The sequence below is a fragment of the Puma concolor genome, chromosome B2, assembly GCF_028749965.1.
Source record: "Puma concolor isolate L17-30 chromosome B2, mPumCon1.1.hap2, whole genome shotgun sequence".
Taxonomy (NCBI): Eukaryota; Metazoa; Chordata; class Mammalia; order Carnivora; family Felidae; genus Puma; species Puma concolor.
Window position 1 is genome coordinate 19,097,930 of NC_141671.1, and position 22,501 is coordinate 19,120,430.

Consider the following 22,501-nt stretch of genomic DNA (forward strand, 5'->3'; position numbering starts at 1 on the left):
ACCTGGGTGGTTCTGTCGGTTGGGTGTCCGACTTCGGCTCAGGTCATGATCTCACAGCTCGTGGGTTCGAGCCCTGCGTCTGGCCCTGCTGACAGCTCAGAGCCTGGAGCCTGTTTCAGAATCTGTGTCTCCCTCTCTCTCTGCCCCTCTCCTGCTCATGCTCTGTCTCTCTCTCTCTCTCAAAAATAAATAGACATTTAAAAAAAATTTAAAAAAATAATAAAAAGAACTGTTTTATGGTAAAAGGAGATACGAGCGTTTTTATCATTGTTATTATTGGTTTAGATGTCCATCCCCGTCTGCCACCATCAAAGCATGAACTCTGAGTGCAGAAGCCACATATATATTGCTGTGTTTGCTTTGGGAATATTCCATGCACGCTGTTGGGGGTTCCTAACAGAGTGTGCTACAGTTCAAATGCCAGGAGGGACTAGAAGATGAAGAGGTGCCCCAAGGACGCCTTCAGGGAGAAGGGCAAAACCACTATGTGATTCTGTTATGCCCAGAATTCGTGATCCCCAAAGACCACTAGGGAGCCGAGTCCGATGCAAAAGCAAAAGAGCCTTTATTCGAGCTAGCTCGAGCTCAGTCCCCTACCTGCACCGACGCAGTGGTGAGATACCAGGGAGAGAGAGCGAGTTTCAAAAGCACAAAGGTTTTATAGGGGTCTAGGGGCAGCCGATTGGCTGGGGAAGGGGCGTGGCCTCGGCCGATTGGCTGGGGAAGGGTCAGAGTCCTGTTACGCAGGTCGCTGGGCGTGTTTTGATCAGGAAGTTTGAACGGGTGAGCGGGAGGTTACTCAAGGGGAGGAGGCGCGGTCTGAGGTTTCTGCAATTTTCCCCGAAAAGGGGTCATGTCGGGGACATAGTCACTCAAGGTGGAGGACACAGAACAAGATGGAGTCGGCCGGCATAGGCCCGCCCTTTCAATTCATGTTGCAAGATCATTCACAGTGTTGGGGTGTCTCTGGGTGGCTCAGTCAGTTAAGTGTTCGACTCTTGGTTTCGGCTCAGGTCAAGATCACGGGGTTGGGAGATCGAGCCCTGTGTCGGGCTCTGTGCTGACAACTCGGGAGCCTGCCTGAGATTCTCTTTCTCTCTCTCTCTGCCCCTCCCTCTGCCCCCTTCCCCCCAATAAATAAACAAACTTAAAAAATATTCACAGGGCTAAAAAGTACATCAAGTCTGCAGGGGAAATCAGAGCCTGGTCCTTCTTTCAGTAGTAAAATGCATTTTTCCCTTCCTGCCAAAAAGAACAAAAAGTATCTTGGAATCGTGGAAGTAAAACCCCAAATTTTCTTCCCCTGTGTCAGAAGCAAACAAACAAAAATAATTACCTCCTGCCACAGCCAAGGAAAATTTACTCTTTAACAGCCTGACAAAATGTCACGGAATTACATCCATCCCTTGGTATCACCTAACAAAATCCTGGATCCCCAAAGAAATACACCAGGCTATTTCACATTCAGTGTATATAAGAAAAGTACACAGTTCAGGACAAAACCAACACAAGAAAAGCACCAAAACCTCCAGAACTTGACAGGAAAGAGAAGTCATCGGAGGCTGTTTGATTTCAGAATAAAAATTCTGCTGCTCAAAGTCCTGTTCATTCCACTGGGCTCTACCCAATAACAGCAAATTTTTCACTAACCACACAATTCTGCCTGCCAGTCGCTCTGTTAGCAGTGTGTGGGAGACTGACAGTTAAAACAGCAAGTTTTCCAGAAATATAATACTTTTAATAATAGGAATACACATACGGGAATGCATAAATGTGCATTGTGTATGTAACTGATATAGGGACACTTAAGACATTTTTGTCCCTACTTTTAAAATGCAAGTCTAAGGGGCTCCTGGGTGGCTCAGTCAGTGAAGTGTCCAACTCTTGCTTTCGGCCCAGGTCGTGATCTCATGGTTCTTGAGTTAGAGCTCCACATCAGGGGCTCCGCACTGACGGTGTGGAGCCTGCTTGGGATTCTCTCTCTCTCCCTCGCTCTCTGCCCCTTCTCCTAGTCACTCTCTCTGTCTCTCAAAATAAATCAATAGTCTTCAAAAAAGCAATACAATAAAATGGAAGTCTAAGACAGGGTCGTCTCTATTGTAACTCCAAGAACAGGAGAAATTGGCTTCATAAGGTCATTTGGGAGGGCAGGGTACCTTACAAATGCTAACTGTGGGGGGGGGGGAGGAGTGGTCCCTTATTCCCACGTGGAAAGGAGGGACTGAGAAGGCATTGCCCCGGAGGGTAAATTACAGAAGCACCTAGTCTGCTGAGGAAAGGCCTGCATTACCCTCTTGTAAGGTTACACGGTTAATGGATGTTGGAATGAGGGTACAATGTTACACATCACAGCTGGCTTCCCTTTTGGCGTCAGGCTGTGTCAGGAGGCAAATATTTGCAGGTTAAGGTGAAAAGGCTGCTCATAGGGTTGGAGAAGTCTCCTGAGGGAGGTAGTGGACACATTGGAGAGCCCAAAGGCAGTATCACCCCCAAGCTCCCAAAATATGACTTCCAGATACCGTCACTCGGATTTTGTTTAAATAAACTTACATCTTAACATTGATTTTCTCCTTTTGCAGAGCGGAGGTGGTCAAAAATGATGAGTTAACTGACAAGTCTGAGCTCCAGTCCCCTCGTGTAAAATGTTTGAATACTCTAAATTATGGATTTTAAATGTGGGTTCGTTTTCTTTGAAGAGTTTGAATAATTCCTTGGTGGAGACATTTGGAACCTGCTTGTCCTTTGACACTTATCCTGGAAATCTTTCGTATAGAAAACATCGCCTTCTTTGTGGATCGTGGTCATTGACGACAAACAGGCTAGGGTCTTTGAGAAGATATATGCCAAAAAAAAAAATATGCCTTTTGTCTTTCAGTTTTGGCAGGGTGATAAACTAAGTTAAATATGCAGATTATCTTAGTCTACCATTCTGCCAGAATCAGGAGTCAAAGGCATGTTTTGTTTTCAGATTAGGTTCTATGAACACCTGGAAATTCCAAATAGCTCTGAGATGCTCAGATAAACACCTAAGAGAGAAAAATGATTTCCTTGGTTATCAGAAATGAAGAGGAAATTGAAAATCAGAGAGGGAAGTGAGTAATCCGAGGTTATGGCTGCCTTGGATGCGGGGGTGGGGGGGGGGAGAAGACAGTATCAATCTTGGGTATCTAAAGTTTTAGGTTTCAGTGACCATTCAGGAGGTAAGGCCTTGGGCCCATTAGCTATGGAGTGTTGAAAGTCTCCTGCATAAATCAAGGATGTTCAAGACTAGTCTGAAAAGGACCAGACCAAGAAAAAAATCTGCTCTCAATAGGGAAATAAGAAACTCCTCTTTCTCTAGGCTCTGCTGACAATTTTATTTCTCCAGGGGTGCCGGGTGCCTGGTGCCTGAGTGGCTCGGTTGGTTAAGCATCCAATGTTTAGTTTTGGCTCAGTCTCATCATGATGAGATGGTTCATGACTTCGAGCCCTGTGTCGGGCTCAGTGCTGACAGCATGGAGCCTGCTTAGGATTCCCTCTCTCTCCCTCTCTCTCTCTCTCTCTCAGAATGAATAAACTTAAAAAAATATTTTTCCTGTTAATCTAGCAATAGAATTCCTATGATGGAAAATATATAGTAGTTGAAATGAAAAACTCAAAAGGTATATAATATAGATTAGACCTTCTGAGGAGAGAGCTAATGGCAAGCTAAGACCTTGCTTGGACTGCACCACTAAGGGATAAAGAGATGGAAAAAGTGAAGTGATTTGGGAGAAGGTCTCACGTGCCTCTTATAATATTTCCGGGAGCAGAAAATAGAAAGAGGGAATAAACATTACATGAGTTAATTTCTCAATGAGGTATTAATTTCCCGGACTTGCTGGAAAACCCAAGCTCTCAGATTCAAGGAGCAAAAGTCTGTGAGCAGGAGAAAATACAATCAATCCACAGGTGGACGCATTGTGATGAACCAGCAGATGGCAATTATAGAAGTCTGAGGACAATTGAAAAACGTATTCAGTGCCGTGGGAGAAAATTTAAGAAGATGGTTACCTAACTTACCCTTCAAGAGTTAGGGTAGGGAATGGTCCAAATGAAGAGAATCACTTTTGCCTAAGAATACTGTATTAGCATCCTAAAGCTGCCTTAACAAAAGGCTGTAACCTTAGTGGCTTAAAAAAAAAAAAAAAGAATTTTACTGTCTTACAGTGCTGGAGGCGAGAGGTTTAAAGGCAGGATGTCAGCAGGGCCCTGCTCTCTCAGTCTGTGCTAGAGAAGAATTGTCCTATGCTTCTCTCCTCGCTGCTGGTAGCCCCAGGTGCTCCTTGGCCTGTGGATGGACCACCCCAATCGTCTGTCTTCACATGACCCTCTCCCCGTGTGTCTTTACATCATCTGCCCTCTGTGTGCATTTGTCTTTGTGTCCAAATTTCCCCTTTTTATAATGACACCAGTCATAATAAGTTAGGACCCACCCTAATGACCTCATCTTAACTTGGTTAAACTTGCAAAGATCCTATTCCCAAATCAGATCACATTCTGAGATTCTGCGGGTTAGGATTTCAATATAGCTTCTTTGCGGGGGACTCCGTTCAATCCAGAACCCATGTATCCTTCATAGAACCTTGCTAAAATAACTAACAAGGAATATCTCTCAAGAAAAGGAAGAACGAAAGAACTGATGTCATCTTGTACTATTCTTTTGAATCCTCTATATTTGAAATGTTTTGTAATTTTCCAAAGGAATACTAAATAAACAGTATGCCTTTACTATTCAGTTTTGATAAACTATTAGGCAATTAAGAGCTTTTGAATAGCAGAGGAAGGAATAAATGATTGTATCATTTGTATAGTTAACATGATTATTTCTCCAACTAATGAACTCAAAGTTAAATCAAGAGTTGTGGCTAAGATATCTCTACTTGCACAATATGTACACCAAATTTGGAAAGCACTGATTTCGACCACTCATATATGCATGGAAATTCATTTTGTTTACAGCTACAAAGATGAGAAGCTATAGGAAATGGTGCTATAGAAAACCACTACGTAAGGAAAATCTTATTCTAAGAAAATTGGACTGATCCTTTGAAAACTTGGTGAAAGATTTTACTGTCTTCCGTCGTACTTGGTTTCTAATATTCTAATCTATGTGGGTAAATAAACATGGAATCTTCAGAGCTGTAGGGAAAATTGAAAGAGAAGAGAAATCAAAGTACTTTGTAAAAATCTAAAGTCATAAATTAAGAATTGTAATGACTATGAGAAGCATTTTGCATTATCACTTAAAGTATCATCACTATTTAAATATATTTAAATATGACAAAAACATTACTGTTGCACTTTAGCAACAGTATCTGAGCTGAAAGAACATTTTGTTAATTATTTGATAAAACTGCTATGCTTATAATTCTCATCTTCATTGGGTACAGGCATTGGCCAACTTAAACAAATGATACAGGGGCGCCCAAGTGACCCAGTCCGTTGAACTTCTGACTCTTCATTTTGGTTCAGATCATGATCCCAGGGTTGTGGGATTGAGTCCCGCTGGCATCGGGCTCTGCTCCGAGTGTGGGACCTGCTTGTGATTCTCTCTTTCTCTCTCTGTCCCTTTGTGCCTCCCCCACTCAAGCACTCTCTCTCTCTCTCTCTCTCTCTAAAATAAAATGTAAAAAAATGATACAGATGGTAGGTTAAAGAAACAAAACCAGCAGAATTGAGGCAAAGAACATTGATTAATGAATTAAAAAACAATTCTGAAAGGTCATGTTCTCAAGTTGGGCTAAGCCTTCAGGCAGCTCTAACAAACGTGACCAGGCTGTCTGTATGGAGCAGGTAACCCATGCTGACTCCGAATTTGCTGACATTACAGGGTTATTATTTCTGGAAGGATGTAGCATTCTGGAACAATTTCTCTAATGATTCCATTAAGACCATGGTTTCCTTCAATTTGGGCTTCCATATTTCATTTTTCACATTACCCGACACCACAAAGAAAATAAAACCGGGTCTTGGATAGAGTGTCTGTGTCACCAAGGGGGGAAAGAAATCACTCAATTTTGACGATACTTAACCCCATTTTATTTGATAAGCACATCTGTTGTTTGAATCACATGTCAGCGTGTGCATGATGAAATTCTATGAATGCTAGTTTAAAGGCAAAAAACTAATGTGCCTTACGGTAAGTTGTGGCAATCGGAGGATTTAAGAAAGAAGCCAGACACACGCCATCCTTTGATTGGATAGTATTTAAAAGCACACCACAGCAAAGAAGCTACAGGAAAAGAAATATCTAGAATAGAATGTGACGACCACACAGGCTTCCACCTGACAGAATCGCAGTGAGCAGGCGATTATTAGTCTCTTACTTTCAAGAGGATCTGCTCTGTACTAATTTGTGACCGAATGAGGCTTTTTCTATGGATGAAGGTAAGGACAATACCTCTTAATTCCTTGAAAAGAATCTTTTGGAAATACTTCCATAGAAAATTTTCTTGTATATTCAAATGGGAAGAATAAATAAAGGGAACCAGAACATGGTAGGATGGTGGATAAGTGTGTGCTCTTTACCTGGAATTGAATTTTGGTTTCCAAAATCTGCTTAGCGATGAGACTTAGAGCAGGTGCCCAATCTCAGTTGGTTAAGTGTCCAACTTTGGCCTGGGTCATGATCTTGTCAGTCCCGAGTTTGAGCCCCGTGTCGGTCTCTGTGCTGACAGCTCAGAGCCTGAAGCCTGCTTCAGATTCTGTATCTCCCTCTCTCTCTTTCCTCCTCCCCTGCTCACACTCTGTCTCTCTCTCTCTCAAAAATAAATGAACATTTTTAGAAAACTTAAAAGGATAAACAATTGTGTACAATATTTGTATCTTAAGTCCATTCTTTCTAAAACCAGTAAAGTGTTGATTTTTTTATTATTTTAAAAATTTTTATTTATTTATTTTTGAGAGAGACAGAGAGAGTGTGAGTGGGGGAGGGGCAGAGAGGGAGGGAGAGAGAAAATGCCAAGCAAGCTTTGTTGCTGTCACAAACCATGAGACCATGACCTGCACTGAAGTCAGGAATCGGACCCTCAACCTACTGAGCCACCCAGGTGCCCCCAGTAAGGTGTTTTAGACCAAGATAGAATTTTCTGTTTTCACTAATATTATGGCGTGTAACCTCAAAAGAAATAAGTGAGATAAACATTAATATTTCTATTTCATAAATGAGAAACTGCATTTTGGAGAAATGATGCTAGTTACCCAAGATCTTATAGCTTAGTAATGAAACCCTTGCTCTGTACCTCTGGCTACTCAACTACCTTCTGCCTCTAAAAAGGGCTTTCCACTAACCCCAGGGGCATGATCAATGTTCCTTTGGTCGTCATTAGGGAAAGCGGTCTTTCCATCACCTCACTCTAGGACTTTCCTTTTAACACATAAGTTGACTTCCCATTACTCTTAAGATAAATCAAAGTCTTTGCCATGGATTCAAAGAGACTGGTAATATGGCCTCAGCTTCTGTCCACAGTCTGATTACCCTCATTAATCAGAGCCAACTTCCCATTATGAGCCCAGGCACACTCTTAGCTCGGGCTATACTCAAGTTCTATATATCCTACAAGTTTGGTGTGCCATTGGGCATTTGTCCCCAATGGTAACTCCTACATATCCTTCAAATCCCAGACTCAATCACTTTTGTTATCATTTACACGCATGAATGAGCTCCAACAAGATTTCAGGTGTTTGAGGGCAGTGGGCGTATCATATTCTTGTGTCTTTTGAAGCATACAGTATTTGTACATAGTAGGTATTCTTTTTTTAGAAAAAAAATTAATGTTTATTTATTTTTGAGACAGTGAGAGACAGAACATGAACGGGGGGAGGGGCAGAGAGAGAGGGAGACACAGAATCCGAAGCAGGCTCCAGGCTCTGAGCGGTCACCACAGAGCCTGATGTGGTGCTCGAACCCATGGACCGTGAGATCACGACCTGAGCTGAAGTCAGATGCTCAACTGACTGAGCCACCCCAGCACCCCCATAGTATCAATAGATACTTCTAAAATACAAAATAAAATGAAATGTGAAACTTTGGTTATAGAGATGCAACAAGGTTTATTGTAAACTCAGTTTACCAAAAATGAGTACAAGGAAATGTCAAGATAATCTTAAGAGTCAAATCTTGGTAATAGTAGCTTCTAAAATTTGAATTAGACCTGGCTGAGAAGACCCATCAATTCAGAGAAAGAGATACTATTTTCACATTACCTATAAATGGGGAGCCCATCACTGGTAATGGATAAGAAAATACATATCAATGTTTTATGATTTTACAATTTTATGTTTATTTTTTATTTTCTCCCTTCTTTAATATTCAAAAGCAGTATTTTACGGAAACCTTTTCTTTTTTTTTTTAAAAATTAATATTTATTTACTTTTGAGATATATATAGAGAGAGACAGAATGTGAGTGGGGAGGGGCAGAGAGAGAGGGAGACAGAATCTGAAGCAGGGTCCAGGCTCTGAGCTGTCAGTGCAGGGCCCTAGGCGGGGCTTGAACTCACCCACAGCAACATCATGACCTAAGCCAAGGTCAGACACTTAACTGACTGAGCCACCCTGGCGCCCCATTAGGTAAAACTTTTCTAAAGAGAGAAGTGAGCTCAGAAACTCCCTTCCCTGAAGCATGGCCAAATTGGACAAAGCTCATTCTCAAGTAGAATGCCTTCTAAGAATTCCCAGGGTACATAGGCATGCATGGGGACCTCCACAAATACATCTGTTTTCTGTTATAGTAACTGCAAACTTGGTTATTTTAAAGACCAAGTACACAGTTCTCCAGATTATTTTTGATATTTCTAAGTGAAAATAGCTATATAGGCCTTTCTAATTATAGAATGCCACTATAAGCTCTTTATTAAGAAAATCATAGAATTTAAAAACTATATGTAAAAGTCTAGTTCTCAGAAAGCATGTGTGTCTATTCTGAAGCCATATTAAATGCATACACACTCACCTTCCTTTTATTAATCATTGCCATGTAACCTAAGTTGCTTAAATTATTCATTCACTGTAGAAATGAAAAATAGATTTGGTAAATAAATAGATCAGCACTTCAAACTTAGGAGAAAATATACATAATAAAAGAGTTAAAAAAATTTGAAAACCTGGCAAGTAGTATTCTTGAATTCACATTAGCTTACTTGAGTTACTGGAAATCTTTCATGTTTGCTGTTAATTCAGATGGAAGTTGCTGGGTTAGTCAAAGGTCACTGCAATGTACATGGCCCAATAGATTAATTTTATTTGTATTGCATAATATATTTTGCATATTGTCGTTCATTCAATTACCAATAACCTGTTGTGGTAGATTAAAGGTGGCTGTAACTTGTTTGCTGTTCCCCCCGCTGAAAAGTGAGCTCCATGTTTTCTCCCCTTCAGTCTGAGAGGTGGGGGGAGAAGTCCGTGACTGCTTAATCGATAGAATATTATGGAAGAGATGCTCTCATTTTCTAGGTGTAAGTTCTGGTTTTAAAAGACTTGAAAGGACAGGTAGCTTCACTTCCTGTCTTACTGGAAACCATGCTCGTAGAGCCCTGAGGTGCTACGTAAAAAATTTCCTAAGAGGCTACCTTGCTAGAGAGGAAGGAGAGGCCTTGTTAACAACAGGAGAGAGAGAGAGAGAGCCCCTGAACTGGGTCTAGCTTTCCCTTTGTCTTTGCCAATGTGCTTGCCTTGTGAGAGAAGCCATCTTGGACCCTCCGGTTCAGGTCAGCCACCAGATAAATACCACCCAGTGGGCCCCAGCTGATGCTGTGTGGAGCAGATGAGTCACTTTGCGGAATCATGCCTCTTTTCTTGATCCACAGAATTGGCAGATATGGGAAAATATTGTTTCAAGCCACTAATGTTTGCATTAATTTTTGTAACTGAAGAACTTATTTCTTTAGCCCCTTATATGACCAAGTATATATGACCAAGTATATCAAGAGCTGGAGGAATAAAGTCAGGACGTTCTCTGTAAATTGCGTAGGTGGCTATTACACACTGAAACTTGTGTGCTTAAGGGGAAAAAATCATTTTATTTCTAAGTTCAGCTTTGGATCCCCCAAAAGGCATTTGGATCTTGGCTAGTCCTTTAGTTATGCTATCTACACGTAAAAAGGTAGGTGTAGAAGATGAAAGTGGATAGAGAGGGGGCCGTTATGGACTGAATTATATCTCCTGAATTGTGGCTGTATTTGGAGAAAGGGTCTTTAAAGTGGTAATTAAGTTAAAACGAGGTCTTTAGTGTGAGCCCTAATCCAATATGGCTGCTGTCCTTATAGGAAGAGGAGTTTAAGATGCAGACACACACCCTGGAAGACCATGTGAGGGAGACTAACTAAAATTAACCCTGTCAACACCTTGACCTTGCGCTTCTAGTCTCCAGAACTGCCAGAAAATAAATTGCTGCTGTTTAAGTCACTCAGCCTATGGTACTTTGCTATGACAGCCCAAGAAAATGAATACAGGAGCTCATGAACAACCGGTGACAGTGAATTATCCTTTTTTTTTTTTTTTTTTCCCAGTTGGAAAGAAGAAGTAATGATAGATTTTAACCTTTTAGAATTCTATGTGTAAATCCGGCATCATTGAAATAGGGTCTGGCTCTCCTATTCCTTTGGCGTAGCCACATTATATGTAGGTAAGTTTTGGCTAATTGTAGGGCACAAATAGTTACCTCAGAAATTCCACAGAAAACCTGACTTAGATTCACTGTACTATCAGACTATTTCATGTATCTATAGAATTTTAAGAAGTCTATCAACCAGTTAATATTTATACATCAGTGTGGCAAGGTATCATTATTATAGTAGTAGATGGGCACCATTTTTGTTTTACTGGAGGGAAATCCAATATGAATAAAATAGCAACTTTTCAAACATGACATTTAATCCATGCATGTAAATCAAACTGAGAATCTATTATTCATTATTAAAAGGGTGGCATATTTTTATTACATTGAGAATGAAACACAAATACTGTGAAAAATTTAGTGCCTCTTCTTGAAATTTTAAGACACTTATCATGTAGTCAGCTAACCGATACTGGCACTCATTTTAAAATATAGCCATGAAATTAATAAGTTTGATGTTTTATGCCTGAAAAGAGGATGCTCAATTTCAGTGAACTAGGCAAATTTATTTTTTATTTAAAGCTTCCTAAATACTTAAGATGGTAAAGTACTTCAGTAACGTTCTGATTCCAATATGTATATGAAGAATATAGTTCATATTCTTGTCATTATTAGTCACGGACACAGTGTTCTTCCCTGAAGTGCTTTCTGAAAACTGCATATATCAGAAACTGATTAAAATGACCTAAAGTATTAATTCTTAAAATATGATGAACCCAACATTTTGCAAGAGGTTATTTTCTGTGTGACATTTAATACCAAAAAAATAAAATGATTTTAGTAACTCATAAGATGGGGCAGTCTTAGGACACTTAGAGCCTGAGCATCATTGCTTTTATTGATTATTGATTATTACCATTAGTAACGAACAATCCTGGAGTACAGCATGCAGCTTTAGAAAGTTTTCCATTATATCAGTTGGAGGAAGGCTTTTTTCTCGTCAATTCTTGGACAGGTCATTTCTGTTGGTCAAGAGAGCCCCCAGACTTGTGGGAACGGAATTTGCAGATGGTTTTTCCCATATGGTGTGGTTGGCTGCTCTTGTCCAAGGTCTGGCTCTTCTACTTACTAGTGCTCAGCACTTTAGGAAAACACTTAATCTCGCTGGCCTCAGTTCCCTCATGTGTACAATGGGAATCTAATACCTAATTCATAGGGGTTTTGTGAGCATTAAATAATATGGTGCACAAATCGCTTAGTGTAGTGGGTTACATGTAGGAAATAATTGGTTGCTCTAATTATTTTTATCATTATGATAATAATCTGCCATGTAGAACGTTCTCTGTTTCCCTCTGAGTTAGGTTTCTGCGGCTCTTCACTTCAAGAAGTATTAGTTAATCCATCCTTGATTTATTTAAGACAACTCAATTTTCGTTACATTTATTTGATGCTCTTTTGCCTCTGCGCCTTGCTACTAAGTGGTGCGAGGGGTTCAAGGCCATCAGCGTAGAAGGTCACTTTATCACTGTGCCTCATATCCTCTCGCAGAGAGGAAGAGTAAGTATAACTGAGTACCTACAGTGTGTCAGTTTCTTCACCGTATGCTTAATATACACTATCAATGCAAACTTCACATCACCCAATCTATTGTTAAACCCATTTTGCAGGTAAGAGAAACTGAGGTTTTGGACACGAGGATTTGCCCATACGTTTGAAGCTGAGATTGAAACCCAGGTGTGAATAACCCCACAGAGTAAACACTGAGGTTCACAATCCACCCTAAAGGAAGCAGCAAGAACTGATATATTGGTTTTTCTATCTCTCTAAATTACTCATCAATGCCCATTATATTTCTTTTTTATTTTTACCAGACTTATTTCTATTTCTAATGCCAAAACTCTCTCTCTCTTCCCTGTACTTTTGGAGGACAGATCTTGTATCATGTAGTAAACTAACATTTGGGAATGAGGCTGTTACAGTACATGCTAAGATCTTAAGAATATTTGATAACACTGGAATGGAAACCTTTTGGGAGTAGGAGTTGGGTCTATTTTGTTCACTGCTGTATCTAGCACCTGGAAATGTGGCTGTCTCAAATATTTCTTTTTTTAAAAAATTTTTAATGTTTTTATTTATTTTTGAGACAGAGAGAGACAGAGCATGAGCAGGGGAGGGGCAGAGAGAGAGGGAGACACAGAATCCGAAGCAGGCTCCAGGCTCTGAGCTGTCGGCACAGAGCCCGACGAGGGGCTCGAACTCACGGACTGTGAGATCATGACCTGAGCCGAAGTGGGACACTTAACTGACTGAGCCACCCAGGTGCCCCTCAAATATTTCTAAAACGAGCAAATCTAAAAAGTCCAGAGTCTCAGTGCAGACTTTAAATAGTCAGCTATTGCCTGCCTTTTAGTTGAAACGTTTTTAACTTTAAAACTGTTTTTGGTGTTTTATGCAGATTCACATTCTTTATTTTATTGGAAATGATTCTGACGTGCCATAAATCCATCCTTGCCCTTTGTGTCTGTTCTCTACATCTGTTCACATTTGCTGTATTCAGAGTTAAGAATGCCCTAGTTACAAAATAGTAGTTCTTCTCCGCGTTGCATGCCATTCAACAATCAAATCATTCTGAATTCTCTAAAGAGGAGAAACTTGCTTCTATATTTGAACTCACTCACATTCAGAGGGGATATGTTTTAATGTTTCAACATCTACACAAAATGCTTTACAATTACTTTTAAGGCCCTAATTCTCATATGAACACCGAGTGGAGCCACAAAGGGCTGAGAAAAGTTAAGGAATTTCTCCAAGGTCGCATGTCCTGTTAAGTGTGAAGAAAAGGGCCAGTGATCTTTTCCTACCAAGCAGTAGTCAGTGACTTTTCAACTGATGGGTCTCTGAAAGCTCATGGTGGGAGCAGGGAAATGATTTCTGGTCAAACAAAATCATCATTGGAATTCAAGGGCCAGTAAGGGTCTATTTAGTAAACTGCAAATCAGATCATGTCAAGCTTTTGCTTAAGATCTCCCGGGGGCGCCTGGGTGGCTCAGTCGTTTAAGCGTCCGACTTTGGCTCAGGTCATGATCTCTGTCTCAAAAATAATAAATAAATGTTAAAAAAAAAAAGATCTCCCAGTGGCTCTCCATTACATTTAGAATAAAATCCAAATTCCTTGTGGGTTTCACTCCAGCCTCATTTTCCATTCTCTGAACACAACCAGCTCATTCTTGTCGTAGGGCCACCGAATTAGTGGTGGCTTCCTACCTACTAGGGTTCCTCCTTCAACTGTGACATGGCTGGTTTCAGGTTAAGTGTCACTGTCTTAGACTAGATTTTCTTAACAGATTTATTCCTTCTCTGCTCATTTTCTAGTGCATCACAATTTTATCTTTGTTATTTCAATATCAGTAATGGTGAATTAGAGCATTTATTGCTATTAAAATGGTCTGATGTGTTATTGATTATCCCTTCCTGCATCAGATTATACATTAATGAGAACTAGAAGCTTCTTTGTCTTTATTCAATTATTTTTATTCTCAGTGCCAAAAATGGTGTTTAAGTGCAGTATGAACATTTAATAAAATGTGTGTGAGTGAATGAATGAATGAATGAATGGAAAGAAATAGTGAAGTTGGATTATCATTTTTGATATAGTCAAATCAACAATTTAGTACCTGAGAAAACATGAGCCAATCATTACTTTCCTAAATCTTTTTTTCCCCATCACCTGTGAAATGGGCTAATATCAATTATATAAAAGGATTGACGTGATCAGATGTGATAATATGCCTTTAAGAACTTTGTAACATAGAAAATGTGGCATAGGTCTGACTATTATTACTAGATGTCTTTGGTACAAAGTGGTTGCCCAAAGGAAAAATGTTGATAAGCAATTATTGCCAAAAGTTTTCTCCTTTCCAAATGATGCATTTGTCTGCTCCTTTGTAAAACCATTTGTGGTTAATTTGTTGGTCTTTGATCTAATCATGCTGCAGATGTTCAAAAATGCCATCTTTTTGTGCATTGAGGCTCAGCCACTGGGGTTTGTAAAAGTAATGGGCTGTGCCCAATTTTTCCCCAATGTGTTCAACTCTCAGGGACAATGAGGGGGAAATTTATCTTTTGCCTAACAAGGAGAAACTGAAAAGAAAATTCAACTTTTTGTTTTCACGTCAAAAAAAGGGGGGGGTGTGGAAATCCCAGAACTGAATTTCCTAAATTAAAATATTCAATTAGATTTTGCCATCTCCCTGGAGTGAAATATTCTTAGTTGAACATTTGAGTAGCATGTAGAGATGAGTTATGACACATTGAGGTTGAGGTCAGGTAATGGAATTTCGATATAATGAGATGGCATGCCATATATTTCTTTTTGGTTTCAGTCACGTGTGATGGGAAATGGAGGAAAGGTCATATTTTTTAGCCTGTAATTATTCAGGTCTGAATCAGTTTGATTTTCAAGAGAAAGGTGGTTGCCCTACGCTGTGTAAGTCACGCGATCAAGGACACACAAATCTGTCTTATCTTTGTGTCCATATTAGATGGTGATACTCAAAGTGTGGTCTGAAGGACCACCTGAATCACCTTACCTTGGCATGCTTGTTAAAATTCACATTCCTGAGACTCACCCCAACCTTATTGATTCAAGATGAGAACAAGGCCTGGAAATCTGCATTTTTCATCAGCACCCTTGGGTAATTCTTAAACAAATTAAATTTGGGGGACTGCTAGTCTAGAGCCTTGAGGATGTCATTGTATGATTGCTGATGTTTCTCAGATGATTACAGTTTGTTGTTGAGAAGTCAAAAAATTAGACCCAGGACTGGAGGTTTTGAGAGATCATAGAGTTGTGACCCCATTTCAGGAAGATTTTTGTTCAGAATTACTATTTTGTAAGTTATCTGGTGAATCTAGCCCTTCAGAAAGAACTCATTCTTTAATTAAGGATCCTGGACAATGGGGTTTTATTGAAATAAAAAAATGTTTTTTCTCGGTCAGTCCCGTGTGTACTTTCAATGCCTGACCTCAAAGTGAACCATTTAAGAGAGAACAGGCCGAAACACGTGGAGAAAGAGCCCTAGCTCCTCAGTTTGTAGGAATCACGAAGAGAAGTAAATAGGACAGAGAAGAATCCCCTTGAGCCTTTTCTCCGTGAATCCAAGGCAGGCTTTTTGCTGTAGCACCTCCTACATCAGGAAGCATATCCTGAATGGCCCTGCTGTAGATTGCCAAGAGTCAGACACTAGCCCTACCGTCGACATCTATTGTCTGTGTGACCTTGAACTCAATCTCTTTGTCTCATTTGTGTCCTTCACAAAATGGAGCTAATAATGAAATCCTCTTCTTAGAATTATTGTGGTGATGGAGTTGGCAAGGGTAAAGCGGTTGAAAGGGTTCCTTGCATTTCATCAACTTCCGATAAATGTCAACTATTGACATACTGCCTTTTAGGATTAAGGAAAACCAAAGGAAATCAATTTTCTAAAACAGGGAACTAGAAATACTACAGTTGTACCTGAGAGCGCGTGGTTTTCCAGTGGCGTGGGAAGGAAGATTTTCTCTTGGAAACTATTGTAGCTGTTACCACCCTCCGTCCTTGATCCCTAGTCCAAGAAAAGTTTCCAAGAGTCATTACTTTATTTTATCCCACAGCAGAAAGACTGGGGATTAGAACTAATGTGCCTATTTATTTATCTTGGCTGAGGGATTGGAAAGGAAAACAATGGTACTATAAAACTTTCACTGGATCACCTAGGTTACCTTGGGCTGTGGCATCAGTTCCCGATCATCTGTCCAGAGTTGTCTGCCTCAGAAAGAACATGTTGCTATTTCTACTGCAAATTAAGTGTATTTCTTTACCTCCTGGACTCCCCTTATTCTTTGAATGTTAGTCCTAGAAGACGCTGTTTAGTTCACTTCCCAGTCTGTGTAGCTGCCGCCTTCCCTTTATCACCACTGTCCTCCCTCCTCTTCCACTACTAAATGCTACCACGGCCAGCATTTAATAAATGGCAAAATCAAGATCCTGAGATGGTAGGTTACCCATGTAAGTGATCAGTTGGTATTTGATCTCATGTTTGTTTGAGGCCAAAGCCCATGATTTTAACCACTAAGATATATAGCTTCTCTTTTAAAGTTGGAAAGCACTTAAACGGAATGGGTTTGAACAATGAGGACTGAAGTAATCCATGTTTAAGGTCAAGTTAAAGTCAATGCACCTAAATGAACCATTTAAGGTGCATTTAGAAGAATTGGAAGCAAAGAAATGTGCAGATAGCCCCATTGTCGACCTACCTTGAACAACATAAGCATTATTGAGTATTCTGCTTCTCTACGGAGGTACACATTATATGACTATCTGCATGTTCTCAGCTACTGACTTGGTCATGAACCTGACAAAAACCACTACATCCCTGACTTTATCTCTGGTGACTGAGACTGGTGGCTCGAAGCTCTTTGGTCATAATAATCATCTTGATAGAACAGCGAAGACTGAACTTGAGTCAATACAAAGCAGGCCAATGAATCAGTGTACCTCAGCTTGGTTATTCTACAGAAACAAACAAAAAACCCTCAAAACATCTCAGTAGCTTAATACAATAGAACTTATTTTTCACCTAAACTCCATGTCCACTTTAGGAAAGCTGGGGGTTCTGTTTTAGCCATTCTCATTCTGAGTCAAAGACTGATTGAAAGATCGCTGTCTGGAACATCATTTGTCACTGTGACAAAGGACAGAACAAGAGAACTCTGGAGGGTCTAGAACCAACAATAAACGCTCTGGCCTAGAAGTGATACTTGTTATGTTCACTCACAGATCATTGGACAGAACTAGTTCAAGGGCCCACCCACCCACAAAGGAGCTAGGAAGCGCAACCCTACCATATGTTTAGAAATATTTGATGAACAGAAAATATTAGAAATATTTGACAAACAGCATTAATGACAATATGGCTTCTTAGGAGTGATAGGAGCTTCCTAACAGTTAGAACTGTTCCCGCAGGCATTAATTTACCTCATGAATTGGCAAACCTTCCCATCAGCCAGTGTAGGGTTCAGATGGAGAATGAGCAACTGTCTTGCATGTTATACAACAGATTTCTAACGGAGCAAAGGGTCCAATATAACACAGTTTCTCAATTTTTGTGTTGTATCTGCCACCTGTGCCTTTATTAGATTACCTGTATTCCTCAACAAAATTTCTAAAAATGCCCTTTTCTGAAGTCACTGTGTATTTGTCCCTCTTTTCTTATTATTGTTATTATTTCCTTTACATTTAGGGACTTTAAAATTCTGAGAACATCTTAGTAATTGTTATGAAAATGTGTAAGGCTCCTAGCCCATGTCCGGGCCATCTCTGCCTGTACTTCTGCTTGAGAACCTGTAGATTAGAAATTGTTACCTCAAAGGTATTGTTCAAGATACTTTGGTTATAATGAGCAAAACTTGGGAGAGGAAGAAGGATTGCCTGACAAAAGGGTGTTGTGAGAAGATAACAGACTGTGTGTGTGTGTGTTTGTGTGTGTGTGTGACGGGCAGACATCTGAGAAAATAATTTTGACTATACTTTATTTGTATATATTTGATATTTTAATTATATTATTATTTTATTATATTTAATTAAAATAATATATGTTTATTGTGAAATAATGCTAGAAAGTTAGATTGTGGTGAGGGTGCATTAGGGCCTTTAATATGATGCTAAGGAACTACAAGTTATACGATAAATATAAGTTGATAAAAAGATGTCAATTAGGTAAGAACCAGCTTACCCAAGAAGCAAAAAGTGGAGCTTATTCTTAACAGAAGTTTCTGCAAATTTTTTGTTTAGTGCCAGAGACCAAAGTAACTTTACATGACCAGACTACAGAACAACAACAACAAAATGAAAGTAGAATTTTCCATATGATATAAATATTTTTATATGACATCCAGGAGTTCACAATGAGGGAATAAGGATACTTGACCATACTTGGCCCTTTGACTACCAATAATAAACTTTTCTGTTACATATCATAGATGGCCCTACATTTTTAAGGCTTTTATCTCTGGTTTTAATCAGCTTGACTCTGATAAGCTAGGTATTATTTCCTTCTTTTATTTTGTCTTCTTGGGGTTTTCTGAGCTTTTTGGTTTTGTGGGTTGATGTCTTTCATCAATTTTCGAAAATCCTCAGCCACCGTCTCTTCAAAATTGTTCTCTGCACCATTGTCTTTCTCTTTTTCTTTCAGGACTCCAATTCCGTGTGTTCATTATTTTCCCACAGGTCTTACATGCCCTGATCTGGTAATTTCTTTTTTTCTTTTTTCATTCTCTTTTTCTTTGTGCTTCAGTTGGGATATTTTTTTGATCTCTCTTAGAATTCATCCATCTTTTCCTGCTATGTCCATTTCTACTGTGAGGTCCACTCAATAAACTTTTCATTTCAAAGTACTTTATTGTTTTTCAAGAAAATTATTATTAAAAAAGTAATTATTATTATTATTAATTATTATTTTAGAGAGCTTTTATTTTTTTTTCAATATATGAAATTTATTGTCAAATCGGTTTCCAAACAACACCCAGTGCTCATCCCAAAAGGTGCCCTCCTCAATACCCATCACCCACCCTCCCCTCCCTCCCACCCCCCATCAACCCTCAGTTTGTTCTCAGTTTTTTTGTTTTTGTTTTTTTTTATTTATATATGAAATTTATTGTCAAATTGGTTTCCATACAACACCCAGTGCTCATCCCAAAAGGTGCCCTCCTCAATACCCATCACCCACCCTCTCCTCCCTCCCACCCCCCATCAACCCTCAGTTTGCTCTCAGTTCTCAACAGTCTCTTATGCTTTGGCTCTCTCCCACTCTAACCTCTTTTTTTTTTTTTTTTTCCTTCCCCTCCCCCATGGGTTCCTGTTAAGTTTCTCAGGATCCACATAAGAGTGAAACCATATGATATCTGTCTTTCTCTGTATGGCTTATTTCACTTAGCATTACACTCTCCAGTTCCATCCACGTTGCTACAAACGGCCATATTTCATTTTTTCTCATTGCCACGTAGTATTCCATAGTGTATATAAACCACAATTTCTTTATCCATTCATCAGTTGATGGACATTTAGGCTCTTTCCATAATTTGGCTATTGTTGAGAGTGCTGCTATGAACATTGGGGTACAAGTGCCCCTATGTATCAGTACTCCTGTGTCCCTTAGATAAATTCCTAGCAGTGCTATTGCTGGGTCATAGGGTAGGTCTATTTTTAATTTTCTGAGGAACCTCCACACTGCTTTCCAGAGCGGCTGCACCAATTTGCATTCCCACCAACAGTGCAAGAGGGTTCCCGTTTCTCCACATCCTCTTTAGAGAGCTTTTAAAAAGTTCCCTCTTGGAGTTTCTTCCTCCTCATGGTTTACATCTATCTTTTCCTTTATTTCTTTATCTCAATTATGATTGTTTAATGTCTTTGTCTGTTAATTTTACCAGCCAGGTCAGCTGTGGGTCGGTCTCCATTGGCTGTTATCTTTTATCTAGACGTCACATGTTCCTGTTTCTGTGGCTGCATCTTGTGCCAAACATGGTGTATAAATGAACTGTGAAGACTGAAGTAGAAGATATTTATCCCCCACTAAAAAGCTGTCTCTGTCAGGCAGCTGTAGTGAGGGGATGATGTCTCTGGTTAGAATTAAGCTAAGTTGGGGTTAAGTTGTAGCTTTGGTTAGTGTTAATTCATCCTTGGTTTTCAAAAGTTTTGAGGTGTAAAAAAATCCCTCCTTCTAGTCGGGTTTGGTATCCAAGCACCGTGTAACTGTAGGCTTCTGCCCTGCTCCCTCGCCCTGCCTGAAGATGTCTGGGCCACTGGAGATCTCCCTTTGGCTCTCACCCTGGGCCCAATTACTCACATGCGGCCGAGCACTGGATACAAGTGCTAAGGTTGAGAATTGGTAGATGATGAGGACTCGTTCTGTGTCTGGGGCTCCTATGTGTTCGGTATTCCACATTAGGCCAAGATGGCTAAGCATTCAGCTAGATTCTCTATTTACTTGCGAAGCCTCCTACCCAGTGACAAGTCTGCTTCTTCATCTATTTCCTAAGATTAAAAGCCACCTCTAGTCCAAGGTCATATATGAAGGGCTTACCCCTCTCTGAGATTTAGTTTTCCCTAAATTTCTTTGTGCCCTAGTTCCCCAGTGGGTTCAATAATATGCACAATTTTGTAATTTAGCCAGTGTCTTTTCTGTGTTATAGTGAGAATTATGGTCATTTCTGACCACCTTCCTCATAAAGCAGAAGCAGCACTTTGAAGGTCTTCTGTTGGCGAAATTACTTTGTTAATTTTTTTTCTGATCGTAAAAATAACAATCCTTTTCAAAATTGCAGAAAGTCCAGAAAATTGAAGAATACTTTATCGATATGCATTTTCATCATTTTGTAAGGCTTACCCTAATCCTCTCTGAGTTGCTTCAATCTCCAGGTATCTGGTGTCCAAGAATTTTACTTTCTCTTCCAATTTTCCATGTAGGCTTCAGCCTTCCAAATTCTTGTTTTCTTCTTGGATTTTGCTTGTTCTCTACTCTCCTTTCACATGTACCTTCTACCACATGGAAGGTGAAATGCATCACCTTTATGCTATACAGTGAACTCTAGGTCTGTAGTGTGTTTTCCTTCCAAAAGTAGGCCCTTCTTGGTACTCAGAAAATAAAGGTATTATTCCAAGGACATTATGACCCCCAACCACCGGGACTGATGAGATGGCATTGGTGGATGGCAGAGACCCATGCATTTATTTCCCTCATTTTATAGTACTCACTTACGAAGCTATTGTAAAATACTCATGGAACTATCACACCATAAGATAGCTGTGGAAATATCCAGGTTGGTGGAGAGGATTCTCTGAGAGATACAATGAAACTCAGTGATCCTTTCTTGCTGAAGAGGAAAAGAATGAGTCCCAAGCTACACATTACAGAGCAACAGATCTCTCCTGTGATACAGGGCGAGGGAAAGAGACTACAAGAATAAATAAGATAAGACAACTGTTGTCAGATAAATTCCTTTATTTGATAACTTATAGCTCTTTTCCTCCTTTTCAATCAATATCAGTGACTAGATTTTTGTTCATATATTTATTTTTTTTAGGGCTGTCAAGGTAGCTTCATGTGACTCTTCTATCTTGTAAAATAGGCTGCTGTGGAATTTCCTTTCGTGCATGAGGACTGGCTTCTCATGGACACATGCTGCCTGGCGTTATTAGGTTTTGTTTAGCGGCCTTGAACTGTCGTTCCTCACGCAGAATGATACTGGTGTTTTACAAGGTTACAGATGAATTTTAACCTCGATAGGTTCTTTTCTTCTTTATTAAATACACTGTAATCTGATTCGTCTTAGAGATAATTGAAATAAAGGCTTAAAATAATAATAATACTAGCTATGTGCATTTCATGTTTTTATGACCTTTTTTTTTTGTATTTATTGTCCAACCCAATGGTTGTATCAATTTACTGAGGAAGATGCTTATACCCTTGTCTTTTATTGAGGAGGAAACTTGAGTGAATGGAAACCTTGATTTAAAAAAAAAGTGACTAGCCCAAGACCACAGAAACTTAATGATAGAATTAGGTCAGTACTGGTCAAATTCTTACTTTATCTATTTTGGATGTATAGCTGAGTAAGATCAGGTTAGTAGTAGAGAGGCATTTTTAAAGGCACCGATAAGAGTAGAAGAAATTATTATAATGGTATCGGTTCAGCTTTATTTTTAAATGATGATTCAAAACAGGTTTCTGACTTCATTTCTCCTCCTCCTCCTTCTCAGTTAGCTTTGATTCTCTTATCACAAAGGTTACTCACAGCCAACTAGCCAAATGAAAAGTATGGCTTGATTAAGAATCTCTTTTGTCAGTAATTTGTGTCTAATGTTTTTAGCTTTCCCATGGGCTGTTGTAGA

General features: G+C 39.6%; 1 protein-coding gene across 2 annotated transcripts in view; it reads left to right on the forward strand.

Moving 5' to 3' along the window:
* LOC112853414 (orofacial cleft 1 candidate gene 1 protein) overlaps positions 1 to 21,934 on the forward strand; it is a 200,033-nt gene extending 178,099 nt beyond the window's left edge. For both annotated transcript variants that reach the window (XM_086706313.1, XM_086706314.1), the window contains one exon: positions 21,694 to 21,934. In XM_086706313.1, the coding sequence (XP_086562439.1) occupies positions 21,694 to 21,717 (24 nt within the window). In that variant the 3' untranslated portion in view covers positions 21,718 to 21,934. The remainder of the gene's footprint in view (positions 1 to 21,693) is intronic.
* The last annotated feature ends 567 nt before the right edge of the window (positions 21,935 to 22,501 follow it).